This window comes from Pleurodeles waltl, chromosome 4_2, assembly GCF_031143425.1.
Source record: "Pleurodeles waltl isolate 20211129_DDA chromosome 4_2, aPleWal1.hap1.20221129, whole genome shotgun sequence".
NCBI classification, from domain to species: domain Eukaryota; kingdom Metazoa; phylum Chordata; class Amphibia; order Caudata; family Salamandridae; genus Pleurodeles; species Pleurodeles waltl.
Window position 1 is genome coordinate 350,800,063 of NC_090443.1, and position 23,790 is coordinate 350,823,852.

Genomic DNA, 23,790 nt, shown 5'->3' on the forward strand with positions numbered 1-23,790 from the left:
ATTTCTGTGTGGGATCACTGCACCGGGACAAATTTCCTACCACCCAACGTTTCCCTCAATCTCCTGGTAAAAACGATACCTCACTTGTGTAGGTGGGCCATTTACCTGTGACAGGGAAGAGCCAAAAACATGTCGAAATTAAGGGGGAACCAAAGCGGGTCCAAAAGGGCAGTTTGGAAAAAAAAACATTTAGGCTGACAGGTGCAGCACAATTTTTATCGGTATACATGAGACAATGCTGGGTGGTAGGAATTTTGTGGATTCCTGCAGGTTCCGGAAGGTTCCATCATAAAAATGTGCTTTGCAGGGCATTGTGGGTAAGAAAATGGTGCGGTGCATGTGAAGCACACCACCCTGGAATCCACCAAATGTTTAGTTTTCAGATGTTTCTAGGTCTTCTGGATTTTTCTACATGGCAGCGTCCAAAAAGTGCAGCCCTCACCATTCCAAGTGAGACGATTTTGAGAGTTAGCCAAGCTCTCATGGCCCAAATGTAAAACCAGAACCTGATAATCAAATGTCCTCTTGATTGCCGTGGGATAAGATGTTGTAGTGTGCGGGGGAGAGCTGTAAGACTGTTACCCCCTTGAGTTGCGGTGGAGGCATAACCATGCCCATCTTGGTTGGTAGCCACCACCCCACCGGGTGTGGATCGGGGGTAATAGCCCCATCTGCCCACTGGTGGGCACCACAATTTTGTCCCCATTTATTTGGGGTGGGGGTATGGCCATACCCCCATCATCTTATTTTGAAAAAAAAATAAAAATCTTCCCTGGTCTCTGGTGGGCTTTCTGCACCCCTTTGGGGCAGATAGGCCTTCCAAAAATAGGCAGATGTGCTATGGCCAACAGTAATGTGCCCCTAAGGGGAGCGACCTTGCCCAAGGGGCTGCCCCCCCCATACAAAACACACACCAATCCCTGGTGCCTAGGTGGTTTCTGCCCCCAGGGGGAGCAGAAATGGCCTAAAATAAATTTCCTCCCCCCCCCCCTCCACTCCCAGAGAAGTGACCATTGCCTAAGCGGATGCTCCCCTTGCGTGAAATTGACGCCAAAAAATAAAAATCCTTGGTGTCTAGTGGTTTCTGCCCCGCTTGGGGGCAGATTGGCCTAACAAAAATAGGTCAATCTGCCCCCTAGTGGGGCAGAAATGGCCTAAATACAATTTGCCGCCCAGGGGAGCGACAGTTGCCTAAGGGGTCACTCCCCATACATAAAAACATAAAGTAAACAAAAAAAAATATACTGGTGTCTAGGGGTTTAGATCGGCCTAAATATAATAGGCCAATCTGCCCGCGGGGGGGGGGGACAGAAATGGCCTAAACATAATATTGGTCCCCCGGGGAGCGACCCTTGCCTAAGGGGTCACTCCCCACACAAAAAAAAAAAAAAAAAAAAATTATCATCCCTGGTGTCTAGGGGGTTTCTGCCTCTCCTCCCCTCCCCCGGAGCAGATCGGCCTAATTATATTAGGCCGAGCTGCCCCCAAGTGGGGCAGATAGGGCCTAAAAATAATCTGGACCCTGAGCAGTGGCCCTTGCCCAAGGGGCGGCTCCCCTTATGAGAAAGTATCACACACAAAAATTCCCTGGTGTCTAGTGGGCATTTCTGCTGCCCGATCGCATCGCCATCGGGCAGCAGAAATGCTTGCAGAGACATGAAAGGAAAGGCCTTTCCTTTCCTTTAATGCCTCTGCCTGCCCCATCCTCCCGAGCGGAAGTGATGGGAGGTGACCTCTGAGGAGGTCAGCACGAGATCTCGTGCTGACGTCATCAGACGTCACTGGGGGGCCCAGAGGGGTGGAAGGGGAAGCAATTCCCCTTCCATCCCTGCCATTGGAGGGTGGGGGGAAGCCCATGGAGGGTGCGCCAGCGCTCCCTTCGAGCTCTGGTGCTGGGACGTAATGGTTATGTCCTCGGCACAGGAGCACTGTGCCGCGGTACGTAACCATTACGTCCCCGGCACAAAACCAGTTAAACTTCTGACTAGAAACGTTTTGAAGGTTTGACATTTGATGGCGGTCACAAGATGGAAAAAAAAACAGCACTCAACCCTTGTGGCATGCAAAATTATTTTAATGATTGTAATATATTTGCTAGCCTTTGTCCGGAGCTTGCATGCTAATTGGTTGATTCCCTGCCGCAACGCCCCTTTTGCCGTCTCTGCATCGCTTGAATGCAATTAGGCACTCCCATTTTGAGGGAATTATAAAGACGCAAGAGTCCGCTTTTCCCATTGGCTGCCTTTTCATCGGATGTAAGCATAGTAGAATATAGCCTGTGAACTGGATTTGCCTAATTGGAAATATTAAAAACTGTTTGGATAAATGGTGCAGCCTTCGGTGCTCTTTGCAAGTTGGCTTTTTATTTACTACTATATTTTATGATTAACATTGTTCCTTTCCCTCTTTGTTCTGAGCTTCCACCCGTCAGGACACACAAAGCCGGCTTCTTGTACCAAAATATAAGCTCTCTCGCATTGTGCGCTGTTGCATTCAATAAGATACATTTGCTGATTTGAAAAACATACCATGGCTAAAATACATTAACATTGTTTTATTAATGTGCCAGACATAACATGGCTAAAATACATTAACTTTAACCAAGCCAATAGCTCTTGGATTGCTGAGGCTAATTGGCTGTGCTAGTGCTTGTTGTAATTGCTGAAAATGTCCAGAAACACACATTCCTGATATCAACTGCAACATAAGCAAAACATATAACGTTACATAGTGCAGCAGCTTTCTTCTGGAACAAGTACTCTTTTTGATGTTACCAGCTAGAAGAGAGATTTGACTTAAGTCCAAAGTGGATTGGGTGTTACGTGCAGATGTGGGCTTTAAAGTACTGTCGGCTGGATTGTCTTAACAAGCATAGTCTGTTTGATGGTGGGGTAGGGTCAGTACCCGTCACTACCAAGTACAGACCTATTGCAGTTTGATTATCTGCACAGGACAAGCCTTTAAACACCAAAATAGTACACCAGCAGCGTGATGAACAAGACACAGCCACCTTATCAATAATAAGGTCAGCTCACAATGCCTGTAACATGTCACAGGTGGAATCAGACTCTTCCCTGCAACTGTAACTTCGGAACTATTTGAGAAGTCACTGGATAGCCTATAGCTCTATGAGGCCATAACAGTGGCAGAATGTGAGCTATACAAATTGCTTCATATTAGACCCTGACTTAACATATTTTAATAAACATTTAGCTGACACAGGTAGGACCCATCTGCAAATGAATATTAACTAAACTGTGCAAACTCTTGCCTCAGATTCAAGCACATAACATGCAGAAATGCTTATATGGGAACATGTTCAATGTCCTGTGCCCATATTGGGATTTGAAATTGTTTTGGAAGTTTGTGAAGTTGGTATTGGTGGTAGACAACTATAAATCTTAATAACTTGAAGGAAAACTGAGGCACTGCCAAATGCTATTCTTGAGTCTTAGCTCACCCTCTGACAATGCAATGCTGATGTTGCCATGCTCGTGCCTGCCCTGCCGTGTGCAACACTGAGATGCGAGAACATTTGGATACCCTGAGAAGCTCAGCTAAAACACCAGTCCAGTTATTGTTTAATATTCTCCCCCTGCGGTCCCTCCCTGGCTTCTAGTCTGCAGTGGCACCACAGTTCAGCTTGAGGAGGAGCGGGGGTGGGGGCAGATAGTGACATACGTCAGCCAGCAGCTAAACCGGACACCAAACCAATACTAAAGCCTTGAATGCTGAACCAATACTAAAGCCTTCATGCAGCAGAGGAAGACCTGACCGCTAAACCAACTGCCTTTTTGGTGCCTTGAGGCAACATGCAGCTACTGAGCTTACTGAACTCAGGAAGCCATATTGAGTTTGACATCCGGCAGGGCTTGCACATGACCTGCAGAGGGCACAATTCATGGACAATTTAGGGACAATTCATGGTCAAAGGCAGCTAATATACCAAATAAACCTTGAGATCATCTGGAAGGCTATAAACGCTACAATTTCTACACTCTACACTCAAAAGAGCCTTGGAACTGCAGAGTATAAGGAGTATCTGCAGCAGTTAGATTGGCATGAGTGAAAGGGTGGTAGCGGCGATGGCAGCTTCATTCACTGTGAGGAGGGTGAGTTAAGTGTAAACTGTTTTTATGATTCTATGACAAACCCCCCCTGGATATTGTGGCACAGAGTAGCACATTTAGTGGAACAAATATGAAATTTTTGCTGCATAAATTTGCAAACTATGCTTCATTTTAGCAGTGCTTTATTTTGCTATTTTGCATAAAAGAATTCCCCCCTGGGCCCTTTGCGTGCCCCATGGCACTCCTTTTTGGAGACCATATCTTATTTTTGTAGTCAAATTTTATTCAAGACCTGGAAAGGGAAAAAGATGCAGGGTTACTTCTCAAGCAAGAGCAGGTCATGTAACTGCTTAGTAACACTAGCCTGACTGGCATTATGGAGAGGAACTAGTGTGAATCATATACCCATTTCACATACAAAGGTCTAGGCTGCACATTGCATTAACGTACTCTGTGGGGCACGGGGAAGGTACTGAAGAGTTGGAGCTATTTGCAAAATACATGAAAGCATTGCTGCATTTCCATCTCCAGACTATTAGACCCAGTAACACTTACTGCAGCCTACGTTATATCGAAAGATAACTGCAGTCAATCAGACCAGCAGATACTGTGAAGGTTTGCAGGGTCACTGGGTGGTGTTCACAGCAGAAACAGCCTTAATATGAAAAACTGATGATAAGCCATTAGTCTTTGAAAGCAGTTCAGGCGAACCACTCAAGTGGCTCACTAAAGTTTTCAGAAAGGGCAATACTGGCCACTAAAGAGACTGGCTAGTTATTTATCTGTGACCATCCAGGGAATGTGGCAACTAGGAAATACACCAAACCATGCCTGCTTCTGCCTCCTATAACCTATAATGAGACTACATTTCATGTTTCCTTCAACAGAGCCCAAACTGTGTCTTTTATCATTTACTTCTCAGCAGTACCTTGCATATCTTTCTGATTTTCCTCTCTATGGTATGCTTTGATTCTTACAAAACTGCCTGTTATCACTGAAATATGTTTACTTGGTATTTTAGGTCATATAATTGCACTAAGTACCTCTTTATCCATGACATCACAATTGATTTGCACTTAGTCCTCTCTGCTGTTCTTCTCTTGCATGCCTGCCCGCACTCACTATGTCATTATTCATATTCTCCTCTACCAGAGCCTCCACCTTTGCACCATTTCCCCTAAGTGCACTACTTAAATATGCCAAGGCTATTTCTGTCCTACAAATTAACAACCTAACCCTAACATTCCGTGACCAGTCAGTTGGAGTCAGAGGCAAGATGACTACTAGCTGAACTCAACGATGGCTGATGTGGAGTTAGTCTCTGTGCTCTTAACCTAACTACCTGAAGTCTTCTTTAAGGGCACAGTAATTAAATATACCACTAAAAACATATCAATGACAGCAGCTGGTCTCGAGGTGGACATGGATTGTAATGATTTCCCCTCTTTTGGAGCTGCTGGGGTTCTCCATTGGGCGGGTTGATTCATCTTCCTATATTCCTGTGGCCTCTTCATTTTCCTGCATGGATTTTGGGGGTGCAAGCGTATGGGTTTCACAGGAAACAGGAACTAGTGAAGGGAGCATGACCTTTTACAAAACTGCTGATTTTGTGCTTTTTTTTTTTTGTTTGCATTTTGCTGAATCACTAAATCCTGGCGGGTCTAATATGAGTAATTTAGCAGTCTTTTCTCCTGCATTGTGTAGCTGGGACAATCTGGGTAGGGGAAGACATATATGCTAAGCTCCATGGACTCCCGGCCCCCCTTTGAAAACAGCCAGTGAGAGTAAACAAACACTTTAAGGAGCTGAACATAGTGGTAAAAGGTATGACTCCCACAGAAACCAAACCGCACCAACATAATTTACAAACATGGCAGTGGGAAAGAAAAGTTGCAGATAATAAGCCTCAAATAGGGAATCAGTGGAGCAAATGACAGAAGCAAGGAATAACCCAACAAGAGAGTTGAAGAACCACCTCCGTAAGAGCTCGCTGATCAGGGAGGCAGGAGGGCAATTGGTATTCAAGTCAATCAAAGACATTGTGAACAAATATTTTTTTAAAACATGGGCAGTGGTGGACGTGTCACATTCTAGAGAGCGAGAAATCTGCTGTAGGGACATAGGGAATAAAGGTTTGCAGACTCTTGACCCTGTGAATGCTGAGAATTAACAACCCAGACTTCATAGAAGGCAATCAACCCTTGCCCGGGCCAAGACTGTCCTCCTCCTCACCGTTGTTCTACCTACTGGATAATAGGACTTTGCAAGATTGTGATAGGGAGTACGAGGGATGAAACACAGAATAAGGGGCCAGGCTATGAGAATAGGGGGGCACCCGGTGATCTACTGGCACAGAGTTTGAGTTTGACAAAGAAGAAGCTGGAGGGTCTGAGGACTACTCTGCCTTAAATCTGGAAGTCTCAGCTTCATCTTCAGCCTCAATACTGGACATAATATTAAAGTAAAAAACCTTGCAAGAAATCTTTGAGGTGACCGTGTTAATGATATTTTAAAATCTCAGAAAACTCAGCTTCAGTCTATTGCCTTCGAGCTAAAAAAATAAAAGTCCATATGCCAAATATAGTAAAGTAGGAAACCTATGACCCATAAAGCACAAGAGCAGGCTTATGTAGCCATACCTGAAGAGGAAAGGGCAACAACAATATATGTTTCTAGACAGCCAATGCTGATAAAAAGATGAAGTGAGCCCTCAATGTATAGGCAGTACATACCGCATACAAAGGGGATAAGAAAAGGTTGAAGGAGGGGGTTACTGGAAGAGAAGAAGGAGAAAGTGAGCACAAATGTATCAGTGAAGGGAAGGCATACTGTAAAAATCCCTGAAAAGATACCAAAAAGGTGCACACAATGGGACCCCAATAAGATGACCATGGAAAATGAAGGAAGGGATGCATGGGGGATGATCGCCCACCGATAAGGTGGAAGGGGGTCGGTTATGTTGAAAAACAAGGAGAAGAAGTAAAAAGGGGAAGGACATGTAAACAAGGATGGACAAGCAAAAACAGACATATTAGTGAAGCAGAAGGTAAACTATGGGAAGAAGGGGATTGTGATAGAACACTGACCGAGAACAGAGGGGATGAAAATAATTTGAGTATACTTAGAGCAATTATAAAGGGAGAAAAAAATGAAAAAAAGTAAGGAAATTAGTCAACCCATGAATCATTCACGGTTACAATTATCCCTTTCGAAAAGCCCAAGCCTGAAGGCTATATCATCAAATGATCTAAGGCAAGTAGGGCTCACTAATGACACAGAGGGTAATGAGGTAATAAAAGTATTACTGCTATTTGGAAATTGTAAGAAAGCACTGGAGAAAGTGAAAGCTGAGGTGTTAAAGGAAGGCATCCGATTCGTTTCTGAAAGTGATATCCCATAAGTAAGAAACCTTATCAGACCCTTTCTTAGGCACCACAGAGGACTAGGTATATGGGACAAATCATCCTTGACGAGCAGGGGGTTTATAATTAAGAGACTCCTAGATAGTAGCAAGAAGGGGGATATTAAAAGTAATGGTCCCACATCAAAGCCAAGAAAAATACAGGGCAGTCATTAGCAAACACAATTGTGCCTCGAAGTAGGCTACATCAGCTATAAAGGCCGGCTGGTTGAGCAATATAGACTAGGATGAAGTGGTGTTGCACAGTCTAGGAATCCTATCCTGAAACATCTAGAGGTTCATAAAAAAATCAAGGGTAGAAGACTTTAAAGATAGTCTGGAAATATACAGGATCCTATGTTTACAGGAAACCTGGCTGTGCGACAAACCTTTAGTCATAGATGGGTTCTTGCAGGTGAATAGAATTGTCAAAGAAGGGGGGGTCTGTGACTCCCTTATGGGTGGCTGTTAACATATATCCACTAAGGCAGCAAGAAAGATAACAATGATAAAAGTAAGTTGTAACTGGATAGTGCCCTGTAAAGTACACCTATATGTAGTAGACCCAAGGTATGATTGTGTGACTATAATCAATGTATACATTCAAGTGGGGACTATGGAAGAGAGGTAAGAACATTTCAGGAGGATGCGGAATGGATCTGTGCAAACTATCAGGCACAATCCTGTTCAGGGGAGACTTTCATCATAGTTTAAACCCGAACAATTCAGAACCCTGGTGTAGGAAGTTGGCTCTGTATATACTATTTCAAAGTAAGAAATAGTGTGCACAGAGTCCAAGGGTTCCCTTTGTGGTAAGATAGTGGCAAAAGTAGATAATTCTAATGCTCTATTTTGTGGTAGTGTGGTTGAGCAGTAGGCTTATCAGAGGGTAGTGTTAAGCATTTGTTGTACACACACAGGCAATAAATGAGGAACACACACTCAAAGACTTACTCCAGGCCAATAGGTTTTTTTATATTGAAAAATATATTTTCTTAGTTTATTTTAAGAACCACAGGTTCAAGATTTACATTATACACTTTAGGTACTTCACTTAGATACTTTAGGAACTTAGAATAAAAGCAATATCATATACAGTCTTTGTACAAATGGCAATAAGCTATTTTCAAAGTGGACACAGTGCAAAAATCATTAGTTCCTGGGGGAGGTAAGTAAAGGTTAGATTAGGAGGTAAGTAAAACACTTACAAGTCTCAGTTCTGGGGCATAGGCAGCCCACCGTTGGGGGTTCAAGGCAACCCCAAAGTTACCACACCAGTAACTCAGGGCCGGTCAGGTGCAGAGGTCAAAGTGGTGCCCAAAACAACACATAGGTGCCTATGGAGAACAGGAGTGCTCCGGTTCCAGTCTGCCAGCAGGTAAGTACCTGCGTCCTCTGGGGCAGACCAGGGGGGTTTTGTAGAGCACTGGGGGGGACACAAGTAGGCACACAAAACACACCCTCAGTAGCACAGGGGCGGCCGGGTGCAGTGTGCAAAGCAGGCGTCTGGTTTTAGGTAGGAAAAAATGAAGGAACCCGGGGCTCACTCTAGCGGTGCAGGCAGGCACAGGGGGTGCTTCTCGGGACAGCCACCACCTGGGCTAGGCAGAGGGTCGCCTGGGGGTCACTCCCGCTTCGAAGTTCGGTTCTTTCAGGTCCTGGGGGCTGTGGGTGCAGGGTTGGCACAGGCGTCGGGTCCCTTGTTACAGGAAGTCGCGGTCAGGGGGAGCCTTTGGATTCTCTCTGCAGGCGCCACTGTGGGAGCTCAAGGGGGTCGTCTCTGGTTACTCACAGGCTCGCAGTCGCCGGGGAGTCCTCCCTGAGGTGTTTGTTCTCTGGATCTCGAGCCGGGAGGGTTGGGTGCAGAGTGTGAAGTCTCACGCTTTCGGTGGGAAACGTGCAGTCTTTGAAAGTTGCTTCTTTGTTGCAAAGAAGTAGCTGGTTTTGAACAGGGCCGCTGTTCACAGGAGTTTCTTGGTCCTTTAATCCAGGGCAGTCCTCTCAGGCTTCAGAGGTCACTGGTCCCTGTTGGATGCGTCGCTGGAGCAGGTTTTCGAAGTTGGAGACAGGCCGGTAGGGCTGGGACCAAAGCAGTTGTCATCTTCCTACTTCTCTGCAGGCTTGTAAGTCAGCAGTCCTTCTTCTTTCTTCAGGTTGCAGGAATCTGATTTCCTGGGATCTGGGGAGCCCCTAAATACTGAATTTAGGGGTGTGTGTAGGTCTGGGAGGGCAGTAGCCAATGGCTACTGTCCTTGAGGGTGGCTACACCCTCTTTGTGCCTCCTCCCTGTGGGGAGGGGGCACATCCCTAATCCTATTGGGGGGAATCCTCCAAACTCAAGATGGTAGGGGTCACCTCAGCTCAGGACACCTTAGGGGCTGTGCTGACTGGTGGGTGACTCCTCCTTGTTTTTCTCATTATCTCCTCCAGCCTTGCCGCCAAAAGTGGGGGCAGTGGCCGGAGGGGCGGGCACTAGCTGGGATGCCCTAGGGTGCTGTAACAAAAGGGGTGAGCCTTTGAGGCTCAGCGCTAGGTGTTACAGTTCCTGCAGGGGGAGGTGAGAAGCACCTCCACCCAGTACAGGCTTTGTTCCTGGCCACAGAGTGACAAAGGCACTCTCCCCATGTGCCAGCAACATGTCTGGTGTGTGGCAGGCTGGCAGAATCTGGTCAGCCTACACTAGAAGTCGGATTGGTATTCAGGGGGCATCTCTAAGATGTCCTCTGGGTGTATGTTACAATAAATTGCACACTGGCATCAGTGTGCATTTATTGTGCTGAGAAGTTTGATACCAAACTTCCCAGATTTCAGTGTAGCCATTATGGAACTGTGGAGTTCATGTTTGACAAACTCCCAGACCATATACTGTTATGGCTACCCTGCACTTACAATGTCTAAGGTTTTGCTTAGACACTGTAGGAACCATAATGCTCATGCACATATGCGCTCACCTGTGGTATAGTGCACCCTGCCTTAGGGCTGTAAGGCCTGCTAGAGGGGTGACTTACCTATGCCACAGGCAGTGTGAGGTTGGCATGGCACCCTGAGGGGAGTGCCATGTCGACTTAGGCATTTTCTCCCCACCAGCACACACAAGCAATGAGGCAGTGTGCATGTGCTGAGTGAGGGGTCCCTAGGGTGGCATAAGACATGCTGCAGCCCTTAGAGACCTTCCCTTGCATCAGGGCCCTTGGTACCAGGGGTACCAGTTACAAGGGACTTACCTGAGTGCCAGGGTTGTGCCAATTGTGGAGGCAAAGGTACAGTTTAGGGAAAGAACACTGGTGCTGGGACCTGGTTAGCAGGGTCCCAGCACACTTTCAAATCATAACTTAGCATCAGCAAAGGGAAAAAGTTAGGGGGTAACCATGCCAAGGAGGCATTTCCTTACACCTGGTTTAAGGAAATACGGAGAGCATATAATATTAACACTGCCAGATTTCCTGCATGTACGATTGCAACACGTGATGCAGCTCTTGTGAACTATTTGGGGTCAATGGGGATGTTCTGTTTAAGTTGACATATGAACCCAGACCGTCCGGCAAGACAGATCTTTGAAAATGGAATACAGTTGTGCCCGATTGATTATATTTTTATGCATGCGTGGTTCTTTGCCAAGATCAACAGCTTTGAGGTAAAGCGTATACAGAGAAGTGATCACTACCCCTGCATTTTGAAATCTTCGTATGGGATGGTACAGGCAGAGAATCGATCCTCCCTTCAATGGTAGAATATTCTAAACAATTCTCTACTAGGATCTCTGAGCAGCATTTGGAAGAATTGGCTAATTTCGAACAGAGCCAAGATATGGCAATAGCTTTGGCTAATAGCATGGGAAGGTATGATAAAATAGTTCTCCAGGTGGTACAGTGTTTAAAGGTGGAGTTAAAGGCAAATAGGGGTCAGCAGAAAAAGGCCCTGGAAGATGCTAGAAAAGGGAATGCTTGGTTTGATAGAGATTGCAGACATTTAAAAAGCCTCATAAGGACAAAGAGGAGGAACCGCATATCAAAATATGATCACAAGAGGTATACAAATCTCCAGAACTTAAGGAGAAAATGTAAAAAATTGATAAATGACAGGAAAAGAGCTTACAAAGAGAGCTCCTGGAAAAATATACTGCAATCTATCAAAACAAAAAATACAAAACATGTTTAGGCAGCTTGTACAACAGGTTTGCGGAAAGGAGAAAGGGTCTTTGAGATGTGTAGTGGAAGATGAAGCATGGACTGAATATTTGAACAAAATTGATGAAGCGGGCCATGAAGTAAAGAGTAAGCCAAACAACTATGATTCGCCCGCAGTTCCCCTACGGAGTTGAATCACTATGCTTAAGTGGCAAAATGAATTGGCAATATGAAGAGGGAAAATGCCTGTAAAGTCTGCTGTTGTTACTGAGGTCTGCATTGAACCAGACAATTAGAATGGAAACAGGAAAAACATCGTGGAGATACTCAGCAGAGATTCTGGTTATGCTTGGAAACAGAAGGGCAAAAGAGATTGTTGCAGTCCAAAAATTAGATCCTGCAGAGTGAGTTGTAGTGGGCCAATAGTGCCAAAAGAAACCTGGTTGAAGTATGAAGGATGCTGGGTTTAAATTTATCAAATGAAAATCTCCAGAAGGGGTTACGAAAGGCGCACATCACACTTTGGTAAAACATGAAGCCAGAGAACAGGACATGCAGTATCTACAGGGGGAATTTATGTTAACATCCCGACAGAACGAAAAGTGTTTTCCCTATGCTGATGCTCTATCTAATCCTAGTTCAAGAACGGAGATTTTAAGACTAAGAATTGGTCTAAACCTGTGCCACAGCCTTAGTAAAGTAAGCAATGATGCATGAGCACGGAAAATGCACTTGTGAGTTACAGGTAAAGTGCGACAGCCCGCACATTATTTTAGAATGTAAAGTTTCAGACACTTCAGAAGGTAATTTTAAAGCCACTTTTTCTTAATTGTGGTATTTATGAACGGAGGCAATCAGTAGCGCTATTTACTGAAATGCGTTTTTTGGATGTGACGTGCGCCCTAGAAAGATTTGCTGTTTCTGATAAAAGTATTTTATTTGACCTTTAAAGCGTTTTTTAAAATGATTTTATGTAATGTTTAAATTGGGTTGTAATGTCATTCTAATTGTTTTCTTATGTAATAGAATTACTTTTAATTAGAATGATTTGTATGATGGTTAAAGAATAAGGTCAAAATAAACATCTATTGACTGACCTGACTGACTGAAAATAGTGACCTGGAGTTAACTGTATGGAGTCAAAGTTGAAATACCAAACCTATAAATGTTTAATGCCCAACTTCAAGGATGTAAACATTTTGTGGACTTTTTTTAGAGGGCATTATTATTGCCTAATAGCGTGAATTTAGCAACAAGAAGTACAAAAAACCTTCATCTTGCAAGCTGTTCAAGATTGTAATGAATATATTGTTTTACCAGTGTGATCTATGAATGGAAATTATGACATTCATATTATCACAAGAGAATTTCGTTAAAATTCAACTCTTTAACCTTGTACTTTTCTTTGTGTTTAAGTACTCAAATGTGGAGTAGCTTCAGTGATTATTTTATTCTAAATATAGCAATATATAGCTATGGTTTGCTTTTCTATAGGATGATGGGATTTGGTGAAGAACAAGGTATAATTCCAAGATTTTGTGAAGATCTATTTTCCCAGATTGCAAAAACAGAAGCAAAGCAGGTTTGAGACAACATGTTTTCTTTAATTTTGCATTTGATCTAATTATGCCATTAACCCTTACTTGTCCTTGATAATTGCTCACATTAAGCACATTGATAAATGCTGGTGTTACAGTTTTCAAGGTGTAACAGCACTGTTTTTTTATGGATCATGTGTTCAGTTTGCATTACAGTTTATGCGCTTCGCACAAAGGCCGCCATAATACAGCAGCCAGATAATGCTTCAGGTATTCATGTATCTAATAGAATAAACGCAGCCTTATTACATGGTCTAAAGGCAGGCCCCGAAAAATTATAATTTTTTTTTACTTGACCTGCAGGTCGAGTAACTCCGACTTAACTGCAATGTACTTGACCCGTAAACTGGTATCAAAATGTGTGACCCTAGGCAAATATTTTAGTTTACAGAGTTGCCTTTTTCTTTATTCTCAAATACAAGTGCACCTTCAAATAAGTGAGCTTAGTATTTTCGCTGTACCAAAAAACCTCTTTGTTTGATTAAATAGGCTAAATGTTTGCTCCATGTATAAGAAGAATCTGGCCCACATATAGGGGACATATGATCCATGACTTGCCTCCTAGTTTACTAACACAATTACCATCAGGGCAGGAGTGCTTCTCAGTTTGTTTAAACACTCACTTTTAATTAATATATTACTAATGCATGAAGTGGTAGCACTCTGTCATTTACAGACAGTAAATTTCCAAGAAATGTCCTACAACCATTCCACTAACTTGAAGATGTTCTGATAATACTATGTAGTGTAGTAACAATAATCTGTGAAAATTGGGTTTCAGAAAACATATTTATCATTTGCAAATCTCCAAGCAAATTGTTGTGATTGTTGTCATCCTTTTAAAATATATTTTATCACATTGAACACAAAAAACAGGCTTTCACAACTACTAAAATATATTTTGAAATGTTTCCACACAACATTTAAATAACTCTTTGTACAGCAGGTCAGAGTGTTCACCTTACAAAATACTGGAACTCTACAGTCGAAAGGAAAATTAATTGAACGACAAACTGACTTTTGACCTCTGTCTCTGAACACAGAGCTAAGGTGACAAGAACACAAGATTTAAAGGCATCTTTCTTGCTTCTGCACTTTCTCACGGAACAGAACACCTGTTATTTGTCAACTCGCCAGAAGGGGCGAGTAGGTCCTAAAAATAGCTCGACCTCATTAAATATGTCTGATCTTAGTTAGTGGGCAGGTAGAATTTTCGAGGTCTGAAAGGGTCATTGTAATCGTTCACAAGTATCTATGAGAATATTCTCGGCCAGTAGAATTTTCGAAGCCTGAAAGAGTCATTGTAATCGTTCACAAGTATCTAGGAGAATATTCTCTAAAAGGAAGCACTGGCTTTCCACACAAATTGGTGGTGAACATGTAACTATTCAATTTGTTAAAAAATTATTTTTCTGAGTACGTTTACAGATATGTGATCAATTAATAGGGATCTTTATTTATTTTTCTACTTTTATAATAAATACAGGCACTGACATGTATTGTTTCCTTCTTTATTTGTAAAAATGAAAAAAGCTTTGACCTTTCTTCTTGAACATTGCATGGAATTCCCGGCATAAAAACATCTTATTAACAAAAATAATGTTTGCATGCTCATACCGAACAGAGGTTCTTAGATTTCCACTTATTGCCACAAACAGATGTAACATTGAGATTTTATACCTCAAGCATTGTGCCTTCCAATATTCTTGTCTGCTTGTGCACTCTCTAAAGTACTATATTCATTTGTTAAAAATAATTGTGATAGCAAGGGAGAAAACATGTACTTGTCTAATGGATAAAGTGCTACAGAAGTATCCTTGTCCTTTAAAGAAAGCCACTTGGCCCACCTAGCGCTGAATCAGTTAGGTAGGCTGGCACGCATGCATTACTAGTTTGCTTCAGGCTCCCAAGTAAACCTGACCCCATTAGCCTGTTTGCTCCTAGCTCTTCAGTAATGAGCTTCTGTTCAAAAACTCTTATCGCAACTAAATTACTTTCTACACCATTCTCTCACCATAGGCACTAAAATGGTTTCCTTTGCTCCTATTCCTAACAGTCCTTCCACTGTTCACTTATGGCGTTTGCCTCCCTACCTTTCTATTTTCTCAGTTTTATCCAGCAACGCTCTGACCACAAGTTCTATTTTAATTTATCCACTCTGTCACACCAAATGCCCCATGCCTCATTGTCTATTTTCTCAGTACATGTTACACTCTCGTCTCTGCCTCCATCTCTCACCATACGTTCCATGCTGTCCTCTCCACTCTTACCACAGGCTCCACTTCCTTTCGCTCTTGTCATCTGCCCCAGCTCCCTTACTCACCCCTTTTTCACCACTGGTTTCCTACAGGTTTTTTTCCCCTTTGATTGGTACTTGGCTAATAGAATGGCAGTATGAGGCACAATTTGTTTTTATGGTCACCTTTGCTTCCCAGCATCCAGCAACTCTGCTCTGAAAACTTTCTGTACCATACTCAGTCCTGGAGACATGCTGTAAGCTGTGCTGGTCCAGTCAGTAACATCTAAAGACCTAGTCATTAAGTTATTATGCAAATGGTACAGTGAAGGTCATATGACAATGTAAAACAGGCAAAATGTTTGTGTTTCAATGAAGAACATACTTGTAAATAGGATTTGAATGCTGAAACACTCCCACAATGTTCCTGGTATAAAGAGAATGCAAACAGAATAAAACTTGAATCGGAGGGTAGCTATAAGTAGGAGGGGCAAACCATAATGACTTGAGAGCATATATCAGTAATAGAAAAGACTGGGGATAAGGAAGTTAGCAATGGCATTATGGGGATGGGTTGTACAAGGTGGAAGGGTACAACAGGTGGAGGAACGCAGCATAGTTGATCAGCCATTTGTAAAACTGGGCTCTAGGACTTGTCACAGAGGATATAGTCACACTGCACAGGGCACACTGAGGGTCGTGGATATGCACACTATTATTGCCTCAGTGACACACCAATGAAGTCAAAGACACATTGACACCCTCATAGTCAGCGTATTTGCTGCTGCAGTCAAGAGAAGACCATTGACACGTAGCTGGCAGCGAAGTATCAAGATACAGAAAGAGAAGAGAGATGTTCCTTATGTGTATTGCAGACTTGAATCAGAAAACCCAATTTTTCAACACAATTTTACTGGGACATACCCCATTTTTACTATTTTTTGGTGCTTTCAGCCTCCTTCCAGTTAGTGACAGAAATGGGAATGAAACCAATGCTGGATCCCGGAAAGCTAAACATTCCTGAAAAGTAGACAAAATTCGAATTCAGCAAGGGGTAATTTGTGTAGATCCTACAAGGTTTTCCTACAGAAAATAACAGCTGAAATTAAAAAATATTTAAATTGAGGTGAAAATAAACCAGCCATGTTTCTCCACGTTTTACTCTGTAACATTTTCCTGCGATGTCAGATTTTTTTAAAGCAACATACCGTTACGTCTGCTGGACTCTTCTGTTTGCGGGGACATATAGGGCTTGTAGGTTCATCAAGAACCCTAGGTACCCAGAGCCAGTAAATGAGCTGCACCTTGCAATTGGTTTTCATTCTATACCAGATATACAGCAATTCATTTGCTGAAATATAGAGAGTGAAAAATAGGTATCAAGAAAACCTTTGTATTTCCAAAATGGGCACAAGATAAGGTGTTGAAAAGCAGTGGTTATTTGCGCATCTCTGAATTCTGGGGTGCCCATACTAGCATGTGAATTACAGGGCATTTCTCAAATAGATGCCGTTTTTACACACTGTCTTACATTTGGAAGGAAAAAACTGTAGAGAACGACAAGGGGCAATAACACTTGTTTTGCTATTCTGTGTTCCCCCAAGTCTCCCGATAAAAAATGGTACCTCACTTGCGTGGGTAGGCCTAAAGCTCGCGACAGGAAATGCACCATGGGCACACCACATTTTTACATTGAAATCTGATGTGTTTTTTGCATAGTGCCTAGCTGTAGATTTGGGCCTCTAGCTCAGCCGGCACCTAGGGAAACCTACCAAACCTGCACATTTTTAAAAAATAGACACCTAGCGGAATCCAAGATGGGATGACTTGTGGGGCTCTCACCAGGTTCTGTTACCCAGAATCCTTTGTAAACCTCGAAATTTGGCCCAAAAATCACTTTTTCTTCACATTTTGGTGACCGAAAGTTCTGGAATCTTAGAGGACCCACAAATTTCCTTCCACCCTGCGTTCCTTCAAGTTTCCCGATTACAAAATGGTACCTCACTTGTGTGGGTAGGCCTAGTGCCCGCAAGAGGAAATGCCCCAAAATACAACATGGACACATCACATTTTCCCAAAGAAAACAGAGCCGTTCTTTGCAAAGTGCCTATATGTGGATTTTGGTCTCTAGCTCAGCCAGCACGTAGGGAAACCTACCAAACCTGTGCATTTTTTAAAACTAGACACCTAGAGGAATCCAAGATGGGGTGACTTGTGGGGCTCTCACCAGGTTCTGTTACCCGGAATCCTTTGCAAACCTCAAAATGTGGCCATAAAAACATTTCTTCCTCACGTTTCGGTGACAGAAAGTTCTGGAATCTGAGAGGAGCCACAAATTTCCTTCCACCCAGCGTTGCCCCAAGTCTCCCGATAAAAATGGTACCTCACTTGTGTGGGTAGGCTTAATGCTCGTGACAGGAAATGCCCCAAAACACTATGTGGACACATCAAAATTATCAAATACAAAACTGTTTTTGCGTGGGGCATCTGCGTTTTTGGTCCTGGGCTCAGCAGCCATATAGGGAAACCTACTAAACCCAAACATTTCCGAAAACTAGACACCCGATGGAGTCCAGGGAGGTATGATTTGTGTGGATCCCCCAGTGTTTTCTTACCCAGAATCCTTTGCAAACCTCAAAATTTGGCAAAACCAAAAATATCACTTTTTCCTCACATTTCGGTGACAGAAGGTTCTGGAATCTGAGAGGAGGAACAAATTTCCTTCCACCCAGCGTTCTCCCAAGTCTCCCGATAAAAATGATACCTCACTTGTGTGGGTGGCCCAGGTGCCTGCAACAGAAAAATGCCAATAACCTGTATAGATTGAGGGGTTAGCACAGCGAGTTGATAAGCACATATTTTTCTTTTATACATCTTTTAGGTCGACTATGCTTTTGGGACCCACACAAGTGAGGTATCATTTTACTTGGGAGACTGAGGGGAACGCTGGTTGGTAGAAAATTTGTGCCGGAGCGGTTATCCTACAAAGAAAAGTGAGGAAAATATGCTTTTTTTTAAAGTACATTTTGAGGTTTGCAGAGGAGTCTGGGTAAGAAAATGTTGGGGGATCCAGGCAAGCCACACCTCCCTGGACTCCTTGGGGTGTCTAGTTTTAAAACATGTCTGGTTTGGTAGGTTTCCCTAGATGAAGGCCGCACCCGTGACCAAAAACATAGGTGCCCCCCTCCTCGCCCCCCCCCCCCCCCCCAACACAGGTAGTTTTGCAATAGATCATTTTGATGTTTCCCTAGATGACGCCGCCCCAGGGACCAAAAACACAGGTGCCTCCCCCCCCCCCCCCCAGAAAAAGAGGTAGTTTTGTAATAGATCATTTTGATGTATCCACATCCTTCTGTGAAAAGAAACGCACTTAGGTTATGCTAAAAAAAAAAAAAAAAAAAAAGACCCCTCACCCACCAACAAAGTTGGTGGCATGCTTCATCATCGGGGTCCCACCCGAGTCACCTAGCGTGTCATGGGTGTGCTGCAACGCCTAATTACAGCGGAGCAGGTTTGTTATTTTTGCCACACATACTGGTTGGATTTGGCACAAGGGTGAGTGATGGTTCAGTAGATCAAATTTTATTAACAAGAGATTTCACAAAAATGAAATGCACTGTTAATAACTGAAAGGCCAAAAAACTGCACCAGTGACTCCCAGCTCATGAGCTGTAAAGCCACGACAAGGTACCAACTGCTTTACAGTCCATTCACACACCTTTAATACATGGCATGCACAAGACCATTCCCGCCGCCAGCCACGGGCCCAGCATATTACAACACTTGCATCGACAGACAGCGCCACTTGAGGGCCCATCACTTACATATGTCCTCATTCCTGATACAGAAATCACACCAGCTGATGGAAGTGTGTGGACTGATGTTTGGCTGGCAGTGTGTTGCAGTAGCCAACAGCAAGTCAATATTTACACCGCCAGCCAAGCGCCACTCCACGCACACCGCCAGCCAAGCGCCACTCCACGCACACCGCCAGCCAAGCGCCACACTACACACACAGGCTAAGCGCCAGTCCATGCACACCGCCATCACTTTTTTTTTGGTTGGTTTTTAAAGTACAAAACTACAAACACAAAAGCTCTAACTGAATTCATGATAGTAATGCCAACCATGAAACTGAACATATGAAAATATAAAACAGCAGTTTACACTCACGGTATTTCCCAATAATTCTTCTGTGTGTGGTATCTCCTGAAACAGCCACCCACACAGAGCCCAGGCTTTGAAGGACAATCAGGGCAGTACATCCAAGTCTCCTTCCTGATACCTCTTCGAGCACAGACTCTACATCTCTTAGCAGGATCGTTTTTGTTTTTGGCCGTGGGAGGAATGTGCTCAGCAAAGTGACGATCTTTCAATCTATCCACATTCTCCATCACTGCTACTCTAGGAACTCTTGCCTGTTCCAGCACAACAAGGCGTGCTATGATAGACTCCTGAAATTTCACAAATGTTATCCTTGACTCCGGAGAACTATCCTTGAACACAACAAAAGCATTAAAAGTTGGCAAGCGGAACAGGTGAACCACTAATTTCTTATACCAAACATAAGACTTACGAGCAGCAGTGTAAGGTTCCAACCTCTGATCAACACCACCCATGTGCTTATTGTAGTCTAAAATGCACACAGGTTTGCGCACTTCAGCAACTTGACCCCAAACTGCCACAGGTGAAGTACTCTCATCATGGATGGTAGTTAGCATGTACACATCCCTCCTGTGTACACATTTCAGAGCTAGCAGCTCATCATTCTGCAAGGCACTGCACTGTCCCTTCTCAAGTGTTTTTTTACAGACAAACTCTCTTGGATAGCCTTTCCGATTAGAGCGGATTGTGGCACAAATAACAGTGTCCGCTCTGAACAACTCCTTGAACAACTGAACTCCAGTGTACAGGTTATCTACATATAAATGGTGACCTTTGTTAAACAGTTGTCTACCAAGTTCCCACACAATTTTCTCACTAACTCCAAAAGTGGGTGGACAACCAAGGGGGTCAATACTGGAATCCCTACCAATGTAGACCCGTAAATTATACACATATCCTGTACTACTTTCAGACAGCATATACAATTTAATTCCATACCGTGACCTTTTGCTAGGAATGTACTGCCTAAAAAACAAACGACCCTTGAACCGGACCAAAGACTCATCTACAGATATTTCTTTGCCTGGAACATAGATCTCTGAAAACCGATCTACCAAATGATCAAGAAGAGATCTAATCTTAAAAAGATGGTCAGAATCAAGGTGATCTTGTGGCAAGGCTAAAGTATTATCTACAAAATGCAACATCCAAAGAAGAAGCTCATACTGGTTACGACTCATGATTGCAGGAAATATAGCAGTTGCCATCAAGGGGCCAATATGAAGACCGTGATGGCTTCCTTATCAACGCCATCAAAAAAGTTAAACCCACAAACTTTTTCCATTCTTCCAGATTTGTGGGAATCCACCGGCTAGCTCTAGAGTGTGGTCTAAGTCTGGCAGCGTTGTCCCTCAAATACTGCTCTGCATACAAATTAGTCTGCTCAACAATCTCTCCCAAAAATATATCGTTCATAAACAACTCAAAGAAGTTGACAGGCAAAAGGTTTTCCCTATTAACTCGACACCCTGGGAAACCAGTAAACGCAGGCAACTGTGGCTGCTCCATGTTTGGTGCAACTCACGTGTCAGGTCTTCCAATGGGAAGCCTTTCAGCCGCTGGCTGCTGCACCGTTGGCACATCAGTGTCCTCCTCTAAAACATGCCCTTCATCAGCACTGAGAGTGGCTTCATCATCAGATGATTCTTCTCTAACAGAAAATTCACTTCCAGAATCTTGCACTTCCTCCTCTGCCTCAGATGCAGAGTCAGTCTCATAATCATGGTCAGAAGACAACTCAAAAAGCACACCAACAACCTGCTGAGTGGTCATCCTACAGCTAGCCATGATCCTTCCTACAAAAAGTAACTGGACAGATGCACCACCAATAACCAGCACTGTGTAAGATAAGTAATAAACAAAGTGTAGCTTTATCACTAAGAGTTATAAACTCAAAAACTATACTGCTCACTTTCCTGAAAAAGCTTGACTCACCAGCAACTACTTTGCACAGCCACAGTAATCACCAATGATATCCCACTAAAAAGAAAAAAGAAAAGCAAATTGGACATAAGACAACACAAATATGATTGTGCATAAATCTAAGGACAATTTCACACACAATCCTGCATTCAGTACACCACCTACAAACATGTCATTCATGCATGGCAACAATACTCCTTTGGAGTAAACTTATTTACTTACCTAAAACATGCAACTATGCAAACCGCAGGACAACCACTGCCAAAACTGCAAGAAGCCACAGCAAAGGAAGCAAAAGCTTTGAACTAGAACAAAAAGGAGAAATAAACTGTTATCATAAATGCAAATACTTCGCCAGTTGACAAACAACCCGCCACCAACCATTTTATTTTTTAAATATATTTTTATTGTTATATCAACCTTCAAGCAAAACAAGAGAGAGCTACAGATGGTTGCACTTGTGCTCCAGGGTGTAGGATAATACAATTTTCCCTTGATTTGAAACATTTGCTATCACTGTGAAGGAACCTCCCCACACATGCATGCACGGCGCTGCCGCCACCAACCATTAATAAATGTTCCCTGGTGTCTAGTGTTCTCTGCTTGGGGGCAGATGGGCCAAAAAAAAAATAGGCCAATCTGCCCCCAAGGGATGGGGGGGGGGGCAGAAATGGCATAGAATCTATTGCCCCCTTTGGGGGATGACCCTTCCCCAAGGGGCCACCCCCCCACCCCTCACACACAAAGCACACACAGACATGATCCCTGGCGCTAAGTGGATTCTACCCCCAAGGGGGGCAGATGGGCCTAAAAAAAAATAGGCCGATCTGCCCCGAGGGGGGGCAGATCTTCCCAATAGTGCTTTTTGCCCCTTGGGGGCGACCCTTGCTCAAGGGGCCGACCCCAACACAAACAAACAGCCACAAAAACAATCCCTGGTTTCTAGTGGCTTTCTCGGCCTAAAAATAAAGGCTGATCTACCCCAAAGGGGAAAGAAACAACGATGAATATAATGCCCCCCCCAAGGGGAGTGACCCTTGCCCAAGGGGTCACTCCCCCACACCGTATACACAAACATACGCACACACACACTAATTCCTTGGTGTCTAGTGGGCATTCCTGCTGCCCGATCGCATCGTGATCGGGCAGCAGGAATGCTGAAAGAGACATCGAGGGAAAGGAAAACCCTTCCTTTACCTCAATGCCTCTTTTTCTGTAACCCCTCCCCCGCCCACCCGGAGGATAAACGTAGCTGTTCCTCCGTAGATGCGCTGGAAGCAAATTGTTTCCATCGCGTCCTGCACCCTTAGATGTTGCACGCTGACGTAATTGGGGGGGCGAGGTTCTGGGGGTAGCGCTTCCCCAAAAGGTCCCATACCTGGATGTAATGGTTACGTCCGTGGCGCCTGAACAGCGCAGCCATGGACGTAACCATTACGGGCATTTAAAACAAAGTAGGCAAGTCACCACTTTCACAATTCAGAATTTTCTTATTTTCAGCTGTATTTTTCCATTCCTTTTCCTGAAAAAAACACCTTTTATACAAGCTACTGGAAAAAGAGAAAATGTCTGCATGTTGGAAAAATGATAATACACTGTACAAGAGAATGTGTTTCTTTTTATTTTATGTAGTTATTTGAATAATGCTAACATGTTGTTACCAAGACCACTTCAAAGCACTTTTTACCACTACGTACTTCTGTTTTAGAAATCTCTGGTATTTAGCATAGAATAAGGATTTTCGTTACCATTGGCAGAATGCATTTAAATCATCTGTTCCAGACGGTTGAAAAAGCATGCATATTTTTGCCATAATTGGATATCTGGTTTTATTTTTTAACCTCTCCCGCATAGAATACAAAACATTAGCTTTTGTTTAGAAACACCATTTTCTGGCAATTTTTGTAGTAGAAAAAAATGAATGGGTATGAGTATAAACATAAAAAAATTGCACTGATATTGGTAACCAGTAGCATCTAAAAACATAAAAACATTTTTTGTTTTAGATTTCATATCATCTTGAAATGAGCTACTTTGAAATCTACAATGAAAAAATCCACGATCTGCTTGTTCTCACCTCAGAAAATGGACAGAAAAAGCAACCGGTAGGATTTAAAACTGCATGCCTACTTTTGTAAACTGTAGCAAAAGTATTATCAACATCATGCTCTGAACATGTTTGTCAGCAAGAACGAGAATAATGGTGTTCTACCTCCTAAATATTGTGTAGGAATGCAGTGGGACCTTAACATTTTTTATGTTGGTTCTCAAC

General features: G+C 43.3%; 1 protein-coding gene across 1 annotated transcript in view; it reads left to right on the top strand.

Annotated features, from left to right (window-relative positions):
- Positions 1–23,790, top strand: part of KIF14 (kinesin family member 14) — a 349,189-nt gene that overhangs the window by 46,866 nt on the left and 278,533 nt on the right. Inside the window, exons 4-5 of the mRNA XM_069231431.1 lie at positions 13,092–13,179; positions 23,525–23,623. Of these exons, the coding sequence (XP_069087532.1) occupies positions 13,092–13,179; positions 23,525–23,623 (187 nt within the window). The remainder of the gene's footprint in view (positions 1–13,091; positions 13,180–23,524; positions 23,624–23,790) is intronic.